This window comes from Callionymus lyra, chromosome 3 (assembly GCF_982586985.1).
Source record: "Callionymus lyra chromosome 3, fCalLyr1.hap1.1, whole genome shotgun sequence".
Classification (NCBI taxonomy): Eukaryota; Metazoa; Chordata; class Actinopteri; order Syngnathiformes; family Callionymidae; genus Callionymus; species Callionymus lyra.
Genome location: NC_141820.1, coordinates 21864494 through 21881749, shown reverse-complemented (window position 1 = coordinate 21881749; position 17256 = coordinate 21864494). Strand labels below are relative to the sequence as shown.

At 40.8% G+C, this 17256-nt stretch overlaps 2 protein-coding genes and 1 pseudogene across 2 annotated transcripts; all 3 read right to left on the bottom strand.

Moving 5' to 3' along the window:
* Positions 1–91: 91 nt before the first annotated feature.
* On the bottom strand, positions 92–4976 carry LOC148083837 (peroxisomal succinyl-coenzyme A thioesterase-like). The gene is made up of 10 exons (XM_087787035.1): positions 4784–4976; positions 4405–4504; positions 4153–4343; positions 3928–4082; positions 3734–3853; positions 2269–2354; positions 2110–2203; positions 1439–1519; positions 732–873; positions 92–550 (listed from the first exon to the last, which is right to left on the bottom strand). The coding sequence occupies exons 1-10, from the start codon at positions 4974–4976 to the stop codon at positions 426–428; spliced, it is 1287 nt and encodes a 428-aa protein (XP_087643161.1). The 3' UTR covers positions 92–425.
* Positions 4977–9831: 4855 nt separating this feature from the next.
* On the bottom strand, positions 9832–17256 carry LOC148083835 (bile acid-CoA:amino acid N-acyltransferase-like). The gene is made up of 10 exons (XM_087787032.1): positions 17064–17256; positions 11687–11786; positions 11430–11620; positions 11205–11359; positions 10999–11118; positions 10711–10796; positions 10537–10630; positions 10372–10452; positions 10171–10312; positions 9832–9977 (listed from the first exon to the last, which is right to left on the bottom strand). Exons 1-10 carry the CDS (start codon positions 17254–17256, stop codon positions 9853–9855), a joined length of 1287 nt encoding a protein of 428 aa, XP_087643158.1. The 3' UTR covers positions 9832–9852.
* Positions 12701–14866, bottom strand: LOC148083836 (general transcription factor II-I repeat domain-containing protein 2 pseudogene; annotated as a pseudogene).

Below are 17256 nucleotides of genomic sequence, written 5' to 3'. Positions count from 1 at the left end.
CATCCTTTTGTCTGATAAGTTTTATTTTCATAAAAATAAAAGCTTTACTTTTTTATTCTTTGCTCAAGTTTTATTTACATCTTCACTCCGATTAATAATATAAACTCCCACAAGTCATACAATAAACATTGAGGGGTTAAAAACTCATTTATAATTGGCTACAGTATGAATACTTTATCATCATGTTTCTACTACTGAAAAAAATATTATTTAGCATTTAAATCTCTTACTCCTTCACTCTGATTTATTAAAGAAAAAAACATCAACATCTTAATCAAAAACATTTTGTTGATTTGTAGGCAAATAAATATGTTACCATTAAATCCTAATAACTTTTAATCAAATACATTTCAACACACCAAAGTTTTATACGATTGAAAAACTCTGAAATCTAAGAAAAGTCTAGTTTTATGTTCTGTTCAGTCTCACATTCTGGCTCTTGGAAACGAGCTGCTGTAAAGATGCTTCCGCAGGAAAACTAGAATCTTCCTCCAGGAGTCTTCCTGAGCGTCAGAGTGAGGTTTGGTCTGCCCCCCCCACAACATCGTCGCTGCGACACAAGGACATTATTACCTTCATGCTTCACATCAGCAAACAACGCAACACATAACAAGGCAGCAGATTCTATCCTAGTCCTCGGGGATATCTGTTGTTTACGATGTAGTCAAAGTGCAGCGCTGGAGCAAAAAATGTCAAACGCTTCAAAGTTGTAAGAGCAAATATTTACTCACTGTCTTGTCCTATGGCTCTGTTGATGAACCTGGAGAATCGACAATGTGGTGTGAAGGGAGGTTCGACCAGATGTCCAGCACCAGGATATTCCAGCTTGGTCAGCAGATGATCTTTTCCAGCAGCATGAATCATCTGCTCCATCTTCAGTTCAGAGGTCAAATAAACACGTTTAATTTTCCATGGATTGGAAATTGGAGGCGTCTGTGATCTTGGATCAATCTACATTTTTAATTTTTTTTTGAATTGAACCCCCTTTCTTCAGACTCTTCCCCACCTCTAAAGCTGCACACCATCAGTTACAGTTGTATAAATGCACTATTAAAGGACACCAGACTACATCCCAACGAACCACCTAGTGTTTCAATTTCTCAGTCTATTATAAAAAAGTCGGACATATGTACAGGCCCTTTAAGACGGCTGATCTCAGCGAGAGAACACAGGAAGGGGATGTCATCTGATCAAATGACAATTGAGTTTTAAAGATACATCTCTATCCAATCATTTAGATGGTCATTATTCGGTCATTATTATTAGTATTTCATTGACTGATGGAAACCCGGGAGTGAAGGGAATTGAGACAGAACGTTTCTTTAAAGTGATTTTAAGGCAAATACCCTAGTATCTATCACTCTATTTTTTATGTTCTTTGATGTTGTGCGTGTGTGTGTGTGTGTGTGTGTGTGTGTGTGTGCTAGTGCGTGCTCACGTCCTCAGCTGACTCCACGGCTGCAACATTTTGATCGTCGCCGCTGCAGACCAGCATCAATGGAAAGTTGATTTTGCTCACCTGAGAAAAAAGTGAAAGATAAATATTCACAGACAATCGAGGTAAAACAAGAAAATAAATTAAAAATATATATATATATCACACAATATCTACAGAATCTTTATTTTAAAGGATGATTGATGTCATGCAGATATTCTTTTCTGCATTGAAGTTTTTCCTGAGAGGTGGGGAATTGTTTTTGGTTGTGAGGGAAAACATAAATGTTGTGGATTTTTCTGATGCTTTGAAGATTTGTTTGTTTTTCAAGATAGGCAGCAGCAGCAGCCAAGTTCTACTCAACTCTTCCTATGTGGCAACATTTCGCGGGGAAAAAAAAAAAAAGGTTTACGGATGCAGGTTTTGGATCCTGTAGGGAATGCAATGCAAAAACAAAAACTGATGGGGGTGACCATGAAATAAATCACAGCACCTCAATAGGCAGGGGTCACGTGGGTTTGGCTTCTCTGAAGGGTTTTCAAATAATATTTCTTATAAAATTTATCTTATACTCATCCAAACATTAGGTTTATATACAGACAGTTACAAAGACAATTGAGTTGTTGTGTTGATATGAAGTTATTCAATGGGTTTGACTTTAAGTGCTCACTTACATTTAATTTTCTAGAGAGGTCCTTGGGAATGGGAAGAGCCCTATCCCTACATATAGTGTGGTTGTTCTCGTCCACGCGGACCTTGCTGTTGTCGCTGAGATCAGGAACAAGAGTTGAACAGTGTTTAGCTTATTGACAGTGAAGTGGCTGAATACCTACCGCCGCTCTTCACGGGAGAAGTTTAGCCCTGAGGTGCGTTCCATCATGAAAGTGTGTGTACCGTTGACACAAACACAACAACTGGGCTGCAAACACAGAACAAACTCTTTAGGAAGGACCATCATTGTTTATGTGACAGTAAGTAAGTAAAGGTTGTTTGTAAAGATCTTTCTAGACCAGGGTCACAAAGAGCTTTAACAATCAAAAACAATACACAGTTAAAATATATAATTTAAAAGATCAAGACACATAAGACAAACACAGGAGTCTAAGAAAATCAAGGAAAAGCACAAATAAAAACGTCTTAAGATGTTTCTTAAAGGAGTCAGTAGATCATCAAACACAGAGATAGAGGAAGATCGTTCCAAAGCTTAGGAGCAACAGCTTGGAAGGATTTCTCTCCTCTGGTCCTGAACCGTGTGTGTGAAACCATCAGTAGATTCTGTTCCGAAGACCCAAGAGATTAATGTGAGTTCTTCTACTAGAGCGGGTCTGAATTCTCTAGATGTGTTTTGTATTAACTGCAGGCGAGACAGATCCTTTTTGTTTAGACAAGTGAAAGTTAATTAAGTTTCCATTTTATAATCCATTTTCACATCTTCCTTAAAGGTTTTGTTTCCTTCTTCAGTACTCTTAACATAGAAGGATAAATAAAGTTTATCTATCTATCTATTTAATGTAACGGAGCCCCTAAAAAGGTTTTCTCGACCGGATGAGAAAGTTTCACGCTAGGAAAATAAAAGACGTGGTTAATAACATGATCCAAAGCAGTTTCAGTGTCAATGTTGCATCTCTGCTGATATCGTTGTACAAGATCCACCAGCCAATAATAAATAAAATGTTGAACGTACTTTTACATAGACGCTGGATTTTCACGTCTGCGGGTTCAGAATTGGACCAGCTTGTGTGGGGAATGTTGCTCTTGGATCAGGTTATTGTGTATGAATGATTTTTTAAATGCGTATTAAAGAAAACAAAGTAAGTTTTAATTGTTATAATTGACTTGTCCTGTGTTAACACAATAATCAGCGTGTCCGGTACATTATGACCGCCGCACATGATTTCTGCTGTCAGACTCCGCACCAATGGTTCTACTGTCTACACTGGCCTGCATGTTGGCCTTTAAGCTTCTGCTACAAACAAGATTAAAATATAGAAATGTCTAAGTTTATCAGAAACAATTCCTCATGTCGAGGCTTCGATACGAGATAAACTTTATTCACATATCGGTATTTGGATGTTTCTAAGTGTCTTTTTGGACAAAGACGACTGAGCTCCGGTTGCTACATTAAATGAACATACATTTTTTTGCATCACTCCAAAAAGGAACAGAAATTTGAATTTTAGGTGATTTATCACTTAAGAATTTTGAGAAAGTTATTGAAACTGGAAGTAATTTCAAAATGCACAATTAAATGTTGGCATTGACTGGATTTCAAACATTGTAAAGAAATGTATTTCTCACCTTGATGACTTTGCTTTCTGTCATGAGACAAAGAGTTATAAATGCACCGAGAGAAAGTCCTAATATTCCAACTCTGTCGGAGATGACTTGAGGATGGTCTTTGATCATGTTAAATACTGACTGTGGACAAACAGATCAGGGCTGATTAAAGGAAATTCGATGTCAAAATGAGAATGGTCTCAAATAACACACACCTCAAAGAACATCATATCTAGTCGACCCTGCTCAGCAGTCAAATAAGAAAGTGCAAAAGAGACGTAACCATGTGACGCCAACAATGCAGCACGATACTCGACCAGACCTCCTCCTCCGCCCCACATGTCCAGCATCCCAGGGAAGGGTCCTGGACCTGAGGGGCAACATCCCAGTCTTAGTAACATACAATGAACAATCTGGGCAATATTATAACAAAAGATTACCTGGAGGTATAAACAGAGTCCCCAAAATATTTCCCTCTTTAACGCTGACCCTCTTGACTCCAGGAGCCATGTACCATCTCTCAGTCAGCACTGAAGCCAGAGGAACCTGATCCTGAAAGCCTTCAGTCAGGTGCCCACTGTAGACGGAGATGTGCACCAACATAGGGGTGGTGACGTTCATCTTTCTCAACCTTACAAGAGAAATAAAAAAAATCCATTAAAAGTCTCTCAGAAATCAAGGTGGTCTTCTACCTGAGGTCTCTGCGACTTCCTGGAACAGGTCGTAGACTCCACAACAAACCCATGGGTTCTTTTCCAGTGTAAGTTCCTCCAAAGCTCAAACCTTCTGCAACTACAGAAATGACACAACCGTGAGTCACTCTCAGGGATTTGTAAGTTTGCTGTGGTTAGTGAGGCTGGAAAAGTATTGAGCAAAAGGTTTTATTCATTATGTTTGTAAATATTATTATAATTTATTTTTTTGTAAAAACTAATTTTGCTTCATATCGTACGTTATATTTCAGATTAAACATCAATAAAGAAACCATAATCTTCATTAACATTAGTAGAATGAAGGTGAAAAGCTTAAAGTTTGAGCAACATATAAGAACATTTTAAAAACACAACATACCAGATACTGTTCCAGCATGGCAGCTGACGTAGTGACCAAAAGCCTCCCAGTTGTCTCCATCCTCAGATAGATGGCATGAGTGTAGAGTCACCTGGTATCCTGGAGGAAGATTCTGAACCAACACCTTTAAGGGTTTGTCTACCAGACCTCGAATGGGGCTGACAGAGAGGATGGGAACTTGACTTGTGTTCATGGTGGAAACTGGGCTGTGAAGAAACACGTTTCTCAGGATAAGGCTGTCGTACATTGAAATGACATTTTCTTTCCACAATGATTCTCATAAAATTGATCACCATATTTGTGTGTCATCCCTGTTATGGTTTGAATAGACCCGAGTCATTTTATGTTGATATTCGGATGTAACGGCAACGCAGATGTTGAAGAGACGCACGTTAAACTTCGACAAAGAAGATTGTCGGTAAATAAAGTTGCTGAATATACCAATCAGACAACAAAACATAAATAATCCACACTTGAAAACCTTAACAATCACTTTTTCCTCTTTACACTTGATGACTAAAAGATCCACAGAAGTCGGTAAACTTGAGCAAATCTTACGCAAACATTGATTCGAACAGAAGGATCAAAGTCTCACCTGTCTCAGGAGAGGGAGCCTCAACAATGATTCTCAGTCACTGAGGGTTATACAACGGCGTGCAGCGTAGTTTTATAATTTCCCGGAGACACTTTGACCCTTTGGAATGTTCGCATGTGCAGCAAAGGTCGGCCTAAATCTTTCGCATGTGCAAGATTTAGGCCGAGAGACTGGGAGGGTAGCTAAAAACAATTTTCTTTTTCTTTTTTTGAACAATTCCTCATGTTGAGGCGTTACAGATGAGCAGTATGGGGGTATTTGGAATGTTTTTAAGTTTCTTTTCGAACAAAGATGAAGACAATTGAGCTCTGGTCTCTTCATTAAATGAACATACATTTAAGTCTATAACTGTAAAAAGGTAATAGATTATTCTTAAAATAATCCCAATCCTTACATGAGATTGAAGTTTGAAATTGAGATGAACTTAATTTTAAGAAAGATGGATGTCCAGACACGACCATCAGGATTACGATTTTAAATCCATTTTTACAAACATGTGTTTGGAAAGCAATTTGTCATTTACGTTGATGTTTGTGATGGTTTATTTAATGGTATTTTGAATCTAAATGCACGTACGTTCATCGAACATTCCTTTTTGATGGTGCAGTTGCTGGCTGTCATGATTCAAACGTTTTTAAATCTGAACATTTCATTGAACACATTTCTGTAGGTGGTTTGGGTTCAAAGCTACAAGAGTCACCACTGAGTTCTCAGTGTGTGCCGCTGTCGCCTCCTATTGGCCTGTCGCAGGATTAGAGAGATTTATTTTGTTTTTTTAAATAATCGAAATAAATCATTTGAATATTTTCGTAATGAATTAATACTTATTTTACACATTTAGTTTGAAATGCTAATTCCAATAGTTTCAAAAATAATGTTGTAATTTCAATATTATTTAATTCGTATCCATTTAAATTCAATATAGAAATGTTGTGCTGTCCTCACAACACGTATGTTGTTTGACCGACAGCAGATGTATAAAGAAGCTCCAATGCTTTCTTTACTAAAACGTTCAAAACACGGAGTCCGTTCCGTCGCACCAACACGACGTCACTTCCCGTTCCGGTTCTAAATGCTTCGCTTTGTGGAGAAAGATGGTCAATGCAGAGTGTCACGGGTCGTTTATTCGCCGCTTCAAGTCAAACAAAATACAAGCTTTACGATCGAGCGGACACTTTCTCCCGGCGACTGTACAGGTCAATAGTCCTGGGCAGTAAAGGTCCCAAACTGTAGAAACATCGCGATATTTAAGGCAAATTCAAGTTCCCTGTGCCACGATCCCCTGTGGAGAGTACGTCCTAATTTGTTTCCTTTTCTAATCATTTAAATGTTCTCGGGTGGGGGTTTCCGTCTCTTAAACCCCCCTTCCCAGGTATGTCTTGCTTCGTTCTTTGATTTACAATTTAAGGTGTGATTGGCAGATAAACAGATGTTTTAAATAACTGGTGTCTTATCTCTCATTCTGTTCCAAGCTTGTCTTGAAACAGTGTGTCAGTCTGGAGTGGATTGTTGATTGTGAATGTGTATTCAAACGTTTAAGCTCTTAGATGAAGCAAGTAATTTATACTTTATATTTTGATTATCTTTTAGCATTAATTTAAGTATGGCGTATACGTATAGTGTATAATCATTTTTAATCTAACATTACTTCCACTGAATGTTTCTTGTATTGATATATTATTGTAACTGAAACATGCAAAGTAAATACATGAAAGAGGATGAGAACTTGGCGCTTTACATTTTCTTTAGTCTTTTCTTTCTTATGATTCTCATAAACTTTATCGCCATTTCTCTTTTCATGACACAAACATGTAACCAAGTTCAAGTGATCCGTTTTTAAGACATGCTTTTCAAGTTTTTGTGTAATCCCCTTTGTCCGTCAACGTGACAATCGTCGGTTAACTTAAGCAAATATAAAACAAACATTGTTTTTTGACTGGTGTCATGATTTTCTATCTTTCGAGATATTAAAACAATATTTGACATTTGCTAAGGAGGTGTATTTTAGGGACTTCGTGCTGAGGGGACCACGTCCCTTCATATGTTGTTTGCTCCTCAGGCTAAGTATTGAAAAGAAATAAATGAAATAGTATTATTGCATCAGTTCTATCTCCGTTGTGTTTTGTGGAACATTTCTGTAGCTACGATGAAGAAAAAGCGGTAGTTGTTTTTATTGTTTATCCAAAAGTAATGAAAATATTTCACATGCACCTTAACTCAGTATAGGTACCTTAAGCTTTAGAGAACACAGATTAAAGGCTCCATTAATTGTTACAATCTCTGTCTCTCGTCTCATCCCCCTCCGATAAACTGTAACACGTATTGTTGTTATAATTAAATGAACTATCATACGGCGGAGAGGGGATAGTGAAACAGCGAAAAATCCACGACTGTGATATATATAATATACCTCTTATGCAATTGATAATGTTTGTATTTTCATGAACATCATGTGTCATAGTGAGAAGGCATCGAAAGGGTCCGTGCTTCGCCCTACAAGACCCGGTGTTCAGTCAACCTAGACATCTGTGCTGCTACGTATGAGGCCCCCATCTAAACATTTCTCAGAGTGTACCTCTTGGCATTAACCAATTGCTCAAACTCAGAGTGCAGAAAACAATGATGAAGATTTGATTGGATTAAATTGACTTTATTTATCCCACTGGAGATCTCCTTTGGGAAATAGGTTCCCCCATAACACAGGTTCTACGAACGAACCGCCCTTTAGGGCAGGGACAGTGAGACGAAATGCAGAGCCTAGAGGATTATGAAATAGCAAAGCTAAGTTAAAGTGCTCCCCACTGTTCATAAAACAGGGATTGTTAGATAACAATACCCATGGGTTATGTTAGATAACCAATGTTCTACGAGGTTTCATTACATTCAGAAATTTGTTTTTTTAGTGAACAGTAACTTTGTAAACAGCTATAAGAAAAAAATGTCAAAGCAGAATATTCTGTTCTTGTCTCTGGACAATGTGAAAAAGAATTAACATCCAACTGTTTATCGCTCAACAATAATTGGATCAAAGAATTGCCAGTTGTGGCCCGACTTTTCTGCATTCCTTCACATATTCCTGAACTATCACTGATCTCTTTAAAACCTAAAAAAGCGTCATAAAGATATTATGACTTAAGGGGACACCCTGAACAGATGGCCAGCCTATCAAACTGCACAAACAGTAAAAGAAAGAGAAAAAATCTTCTTTTAATTGATGTGTTCCTTTAATAAATAATGGTATTAAGAGCCTTGCTTTATTTTTACTAAAACTGGTGAGGTGTTGACATTACAATTGACTTGACAGTGAGAGCAAAAAAACATTTTAGTTGCCAACGACAGTCAATAGGCAATTCACACTGATGGGTTTCGTTGACCAACACATGGATCCCAACTACTTCCAATTGTTCTCTGCCTCGCCCTGTGCAAGATATAAAATTGCACTTCAGACCAGTTACTGTAAATTAATCTGAATTAGCCTATTGGCTGTGGTGACCTGTGGTGGTAAAAAGAGAGCTTAGCCAAAAGGCAAAGGTCTCAGTATACCGGTCCAACTACATCCCTGCCCTTACCTGTGGTCACGGACAGTGGGCAGTGACTGAAAGAAAAGGATCGCGGTTAAAAGTGGCCAAACAGAGTTTCATTTTGAAAGGTGGTTGGGCTCTCCCTTAGGGATAGGGTGAGAAGTACAGTCAACTGGGAAAGGCTCGGAGTAGAGTAGATACCTTCTCGATGCTCCACTGGTCTGATGTTCGGGGCATGTCCCAGCAGTAGGAGACTGGGCGAGAGAATCAGGACATTTGAATAGCTGGGTGATGAAGCTGGGTAGAGGAAAAGTCTGGGTCTCTTGGCTGACGTTGCAGCCCCTCATGTAATATTTTACATATCTGTCTAAATATGTGTTTGCGAACACCTAAGTGTGCCTGAGGCTGGCAACAATAAATGCCCAAATAAAATATGTACTATTGCTTAATTGGGGGTGTTCTGTGGGGGCCAGTGATTCATTTGTCCCTCGTTTGCTTTACAGGGAAACATCTTCACATTAATCATGTTATGGATTGTGAGCCATATTATTCCACTCCTTATTAAAACTATGAAAAGTATATCAGAGAAATAGGTATTTTTCGGAATTTAAAAACTATCTCAGATATTTAAGCTTAAATCATTGAAAATTACACGCAAAAAAGCTTTTATATTTGTTTATTGTTAAATTAATAGAGGGTAATATTAGCTTGAATGTTGAATGATTAGTCCCTTTATTTACCATTCTCTTCCTTTGAACAAAAGTTACCAACCCTTGAATATATGTTACGATTGGTAGTTTATAAAAAATAAGATTATTATAGCAGATACTATTTTTAGACTTTATATTTTCCGCATATCATTTCAGACAAGACGAGGATGTTGCTGGAGTGAGTTCAGAAAAAGTGTTTTATGATTCCACCTCTGTTCTGGTCGACCTCCTGCTGGTCCAGTCTCACATTCTGGCTCTTGGACACGAGCTGCTGTAAAGATGTTTCTGCAGGAAAACTAGAATCTTCCTCCAGGAGTCTTCCTGAGCGTCAGAGTGAGGTTTGGTGTGCCCCCCCCACAACATGGTGACTGCGACACATGTAGACATTGTTACTTCATGTGGACAAACAAAGTGATAGTTAGTTAAACTATTAGTAGTTAGTTCAACTAACAAGGTGGTTGACTTTAGTTAGATCTCTGGGACATGTTAAGTCTTGAGGGAATCCTGTTGTTGTTTACTGTTCTTTTAGTGAAGTCAAAGTGTAAACACATATTTACTCACAGTCTTGTCCTCTGGCTCTGTAGATGAACCTGGAGAATCGACAATGTGGTGTGAAGGGAGGTTCGATCAGATGTCCAGCACCAGGATATTCCAGCTTGGTCAGCAGATGATCTTTTCCAGCAGCATGAATCATCTTCTCCATCTTGAAGTCAAAGGTCAAACATGAGTAAAGTATACAGTTTTACGTGCGCGTGTTCTCACATTCTCAGCTGCCTCCACGGTTGCAACATTCTGATCATCCTCGCCAATGACCAGCATCAATGGACAGTTGTTTTTGCTCACCTGAAGAACAGAGGAGACGTTCAATGTGTCCACTTCCAAACAACCCAGCTGAGATGTACACATTTTATTAAATAACTAACTTACGTCTAGTTTTCTGGAAAAGTCACAGGACAAAGGCAGAGTAATATCTCGATATATATGATGATTTCCCTCATCCACTCGGATCTTGCTGAGGTCCCTGTGTTCATACAAACAACATGTTGATGTTGCCTCAGTCAACCTTGGTTTAGTTTGACATGTAGTCATGTGAACACATACCCTGACATTGCTTCAAACATGTTTAGATTTTGGTTGTTTTCACGCAGGATAGAGTGAGAGCCGTTGATGCAAACACAACAACTGGGCTGAGAACACAGAAATACATAGCATTGAATCAGTTAATCTTTATTTGTGTCTCACTATACATAAGTTAAAATGCAACACAAAGAGCTCTTCAGTTAAAAGCAACATTACAGAAACAGTTTTTTCAAACTACTTTGATATCTGAGCGGAACACATGCGATCAAGAGTATAACAAAGACCGTGACAGAACTAAGCATTTCTCACCTTGATGACTTTGCTCTCCACTGCCAGGTAAAGAGTTATTAATGCACCAAGACAAAGTCCAAATATTCCGACTTTGTCTGGGATGACTTGAGGATGGTCTTTGATCATGTTAAATACTGACTGTGGAGAAACAAAGTTTTGTGAGCACAAGATTATGAAAAGATAAACAATAAATAAATAAATAAACTATCTAAATTCACACAAACCTCAAAGAAGGCGTTATTGACTGGACCCTGCTCAGCAGACGAATAAGAAAGTGCAAAAGAGACGTAACCATGTGACGCCAACAATGCAGCACGATACTCAACCAGACCTCCTCCTCCTCCCCACATGTCCAGCAGCCCAGGGAAGGGTCCTGGACCTGAGGGGCAACATCCCAGTCTTGGTAGCATACAATGAACAATCTGGGCAACATTATAACAGAAGATTACCTGGAGGTATAAACAGAGTCCCTGAAATATTTCCCTCTTTGACGCTGACTCTCTTCACTCCAGGAGCCATGTACCATCTCTCAGTCAGCACTGACTCCAGAGGAACCTGATCCTGAAAGCCTTCAGTCAGGTGCCCACTGTAGACGGAGATGTGCACCAACATAGGGGTGGTGACGTTCATCTTTCTCAACCTTACAAGAGAAATAAAAAAATCCATTAAAAGTCTCTCACAAATCTTCATCAAGGTGATCTTCTACCTGAGGTCTCTGCGACTTCCTGGAACAGGTCGTAGACTCCACAACAAACCCATGGGTTCCTTTCCACTGTAACTTCCTCCAAAGCTCAAATCTTCTGCAACTACAGAAATTACTAGTTGCAACATGAAATGACACAACTTCAAGTCACTCTCAAGGTTTTTGAGGTTTACTGTGGTTAGTGAGGCTCGTAGCGGGTACATGGGGTAGTGGTCTCTCACCCAGTGGATGATGGGTAGTCACCCACTGAATATTATTAATGTTCATGTTTTGTATGCTATGTGCCGTCTGTTCCAGCGCCTGTTAATAAACAGTTACCTGACTCACGTCCCTTACCTAATCTTGCAACATTGGTGACCCTGATTTAAACATGTTAGAAGATAGAAGATTATGTATCCTCATAGGATAGGATCAGCTGCGTGGTTCGAGCACCCCGGGGCACTTTTCCATCTAAAAGGAATTATGACCAGCAAGACCAAATATTACTTAGTGGTCGCTGCTCTTGACCAAAAGTCCAAGTCTCGTGTGATGGTACTTCTCAGAGATCCTCTAAGACAGGGGTGTCAAACTGGTTTTCACCAGGGGCCGCATCATCATAATGGCTGCCCTCAAAGGGCCAGATGTAACTTATAAATGTAACTAAATGTAAGCTAATGTAAACTAAATGTAACTACTCCTTAATGTTAAATGACTTTGAATGTATTACTTGAGAGGGGGCATAACTACTGTAAAACCAACAATTGTGAGCTGCTAACAACATATGTGATGTAGCATTTTACAATAAAATAAAAATGGCTGCACACAGCCTTGCATGTGGTGCACTAAATACATTGCTACACATAAAAATAAGTCAAAACATACAGCTCAAGACTAACAAGTTGAAACCGTCTGACAAGCAACTTTTCCTGTTGATGCACATGTATCATCACACTTGTCACCTCAAGCAGAGAAAAAATAAATCAATTGCAGGAAAATCAGATTGGTGAGTCTTTATAACAAGAACAAGAACAAGAACAATTCAATTCTTGTGGATGAGTAGATCCTGAACAAGTGGATCCCCTCTCCACCATCCATTGGTCATGGTCTGAAAATAACAAGCACAATCATTAAATTTCACACAGTTTAACTATTCTTCTTCTTGGTTACATTACATTTTATTATATTCTAATTGGGTTTTTAAAAATGCTTACCTATGTCTTCTGACCAGATGTCTGACACCGTGTTCCCGTTACCAGTGTGTCAATGTCTGATTTTAGGTCCTGTGCTGAGGCAATCCGTAGAACAGAATGGAGGTTGTCATCAGTGATGCGAGATCTGTGCTTGTTTTTGTTTACATTCATTATTGAAAACAACTGTTCGCACAGGTAGGTGCTCCCAAACATTGATAGAACACGGGCAGCATGAAGTCGAAGCTGTGGCATCAAAGCAGGGGGCAGCAGACGGTAAAAGTCCTGGATTGCAGCATCCTGGAACTTTGCTTTCAGGCCACTGTCGCTTTGCAGATCAATCAACTCCATCTGAAGGTGCCGGGGTGCAGTGCCGATGTCAGTGGTGAAAGGACTGGTAAAGAGGGCAAAGCCAGTGTGCTGTGCTCGTAAGTCAGAGAAGCGCCGATCAAACTCATTCCTTATCAGGCTCAGTTTGGAGGCCAACTCAGCACATGAAAAAGTGTGGGGAAATGAGCCCGAGATGCTCTGACTAACAGGAAAGTTACCAAGATCATTGTGTTTCACTTGGCACATCCATAGGTCCAGTTTACGCTGGAAAGCCGTGATCGTGTCGGACATCTTTGTGATGACTTGTTTGCGTCCCTGCAGCTTCTGATTCAGTTCGGCGAGATGCTGGGTTATGTCACACAACATAGCAAAGTCACACAGCCACTGATCATCTGACAGTTCAGGCAAGGGTTTTCCTTTACGCTGCATGAAAACAGCAATTTCTTCCCTGAGCTCAAAAAATCTTTTGAGGACTTTGCTCCTACTCAGCCACCGAACTTCTGTATGGTACGGCACATCTCCATGCTCCGAGTCCATCTCCTGCAAAAACAGCTGGAACTGACGATGATTCAGGCCACGAGCGCGAATGAAGTTCACTGTTTTCATGACCGTGGTCACTATGCCATCCATCCCCAGCACCTTCCCACACAAAGCTTCTTGATGGATAATGCAATGATATGTAATCAGAGGTGTGTGACAGTTAATTTCTTGCATTTTCCCCTTCATTATTCCAACTAAGCCCCTGTTTCCTCCACACATTGCGGGTGCACCGTCTGTAGTTTATCCCACCAACTTTTCCCAGGGCAATACATTTTTACTCATGGACTTCTCCACCGCATCAAAAATGTCCTGTCCTGTTGTGGTCCCATGCAAAGCAGCCACATCCAACAGCTCCTCAGTGACAGTGAGGTCCGACTTCACGCCTCTGATAAAAATTGATAACTGCGCTGTATCCGTGATATCTGTGCTTTCATCAACAGCTAATGAAAAAGCTATGTAGCTGCGTGTCTCGTCGGCCAGCTGTGTTGAAAGATTTCCTGCTATTACCTTAACTCGGTCCGCGATGGTGTTTCTTGATAAACTGACATTTTTAAAAGCCTGTACCTGGTCGGGACACACTTGCTCACACACTTTCACCATGCACCGCTTCAAAAACTCTCCCTCTGAAAAAGGCTTTGAACATTGGGAGATGTGTTCAGCCACAATAAAGCTAGCTTTCACTGCTGCATTATTTTTAGCTGTGGCTTTCGTGAAAACATTTTGCTGTGCTTGCAGTTTTCCTTTTAATTCTTCTGCAATTTTTTTTTTTTCTTCATGAGTAAATGTGGCATACTTAGCTCCATGTTTGGTGTCAAAATGCCGGCGTAAATTGTATTCTTTGACAACCGACACTGCCTCATAACATAAAAGACATACAGGCCTTTCTCCTTGCAGCACAAACATATATTCGCCTTCCCACCTTTCTTGAAATAGCCTTCCCTCCTTATCAACCTTTCTCCTCTTGGACATTTTGCTAGTATGTATTTATATTTTTCAATTCCACCTGTTCGCATTGATTTGATGACGCTGCAGCCTAGTGGCGGATGCCTAAATCGTGGGAAAAATAATACCGGTAGGCATGCATTGTGGGTAAATGTAGGTTTCTTTACAAGCCAGCAGCAACTTGTGCGACACTTTTTCTTGCTGAAATCGGTCATGTGACAGGGAGCGATTGACAGGCCAGGGACTCGGCGTGTGTGTGTGTGTGCGTGTGTGTGTGCGTGTGTGTGTGTGTGACGCGATGAGAGCGCGCGCTGCTCACATCAAAGGCTCGCGGCCGGTTTTCCCAAAGCAGCGGCGCTATAATGCAAACACGTAGCGTGGATGACAATCTCTGGTGGGCTGATGTTGTTGATTCGAGCCAGACAGACAGACTGACCGACAGACTGTATGGCCCATCGCCCCCCGCTTTGCAGGCTGGGCAATGAGAACCCGACCCGCCTGCAGCGCACCGCCACAGCGCTGCTGCGCCGTAGATTGCGTGCGTGCGTGTGTGCCTGCGCTTGTGAAAACCTGACCGAGGCAGAGTCAGAGAAGGGAACGCAAGCAGCGCGAATACAATAAGGAAAACCATTTTGTCTGTTGTTGGATTGGTTTGTCGGACAAGTTATTTTTTTTTTTTTTTTTTCCTCGTTGGTCAAGGTAAGGCAGGCGGGCCACATAAAATCACATGGCGGGCCACATTTGGCCCGCGGGCCTTGAGTTTGACACATATGCTCTAAGACATGGAAAGTACACCGTATTTAAGCAGCTTCTTCTACAGCGTGTCATCAGCGGATAGGGCTGCACACGCTCCCATGTATCGGCGATGGTTCGGCGGTCGATCTAATGGACGATATGCTCTCGTTACTCAGATCAGAAGACAGAGGTTTCCCGTTTCCAGACGTGTTCCTGCGTCAACTGTTTCTGTCTTTGCGCACGACACTGGCAAACTCTCCTGCCTGCCCTGCCCGACTTCAATGGCTTGGCTTAAGAGGCAGATCATGTCCTGCGGCGAAGGTGGCGATTACGGCAGGTGTCTCAACCCGAAATCAGCGAGGGGGACTGTGTTTCTTTCATCAGTACTTCGCTGAGAAGGCTCGTCGTTGTGTTTCCCCCTGCACTTTCGGATTACCGGGGAAACGAAAGAACCAGCAGTTGTGGATGCTGGTAATTGTGATGCTAATGTTTGTGAAGGATTAACTGTCGGGTAGACGTTTGATGGGGGAATCCAGTTCTCAGAAGAGCCTCCTTCCCCTGACTTATAGCCTTGCCGCTTCAGATTGTGCAGAAGTTAGATAAGTCTTTGCATCCATTTGGTGATTCTTCAGAGGTTTAAAAATGTGACTGCGCATGACTATTTCCCTATTCCGCATATCCAGGATATTTTGTTCCATTTAGCAGGTGCTTTTTGGCTTGTAGGGTGCGGCTCAGACCTTTCAGAGGCCGATTGATTCAGTGTTACGTGACCTGACAATTGTGCTAGTCCAACTTGATGACATTTTGGTGGTCAGTCAGTCAACAGAAGACCATCTGTTGCACCCTTGGACGGTTTTCAAGCGTTTCGATGAGCACGGACTGATAGTTAACACAGCAAAGTGTCAGTTTGGGCTGGCTGTGATCCACTTCTTGGGCCATTGCATTTCATCTCATGGTCCCTTTGCCTAAATCTCCGGTGTTGGTGTGTCCTGTTCACCTTGGGATCGATTTTACTGCTACGGCGTTCGATCAGTCAGGAGACCCTGATATTCTGGCTCTTAGGTCTAGTGGCACTTGTGTCAAGCTGGAGGAAACAATGCTGCAGGATGGTGGTCCCGCACTACTGTGCCTGGGTGTTTACCATCGTAAAGATATTAAGGGATGGGCAGCGCCGTGCGTGGCATGTCAGCGTGCTAAAGTGCACAAACACACCAGGGCGCCTCTTAAAACATTCAGTTCCGGCCAAATGTTTGGATGATGTGCATTTTGACCTGGTAGGACTGCTGCTTCCTTCCCAAGGTTTTACACACTTGCTAAAAATGGTGGATCGGACCAAAGTTGGCCAGAGGCAGTTCCTTTTTCCTTAACAGCATATGCAGACCACTTTTATGTGGTCATCCTTTTTGCTAGCACTGAGAAAAAATATTTTCCATTCAATGCCAAGTAGTACAACAACTGCTTTCAGGACACTCTTTCATCTGTCACTATAACAATGCAATCTCCAACACAAATTCATAATAAATTCAAGGATAACTTGAATAATAACAAAGAGGTAAACTATTTAATAAAATGTTACATTGTAATGCAGTAGAATAAAAAGCACCAATTAAATGTAAAATGACACAGTTTCTATACATCCAATAAGGAAGTCTTAGTAAATGACATACCAGAAACTGTTCCCATTTGGCAGCTAACGTAGTGCCCAAAAGCTTCCCAGTTGTCTCCATCCTCAGACTGGTGAAGTGAGTATAGAGTCACTTGAAATCCTGCTGGAAGATTATGAACCACTGCCTTAAAAGGTTCATCCATCAGAGCTCGAATGGGACTGACAGAGAGGATTGGTAGGAGACTCTTGTACAT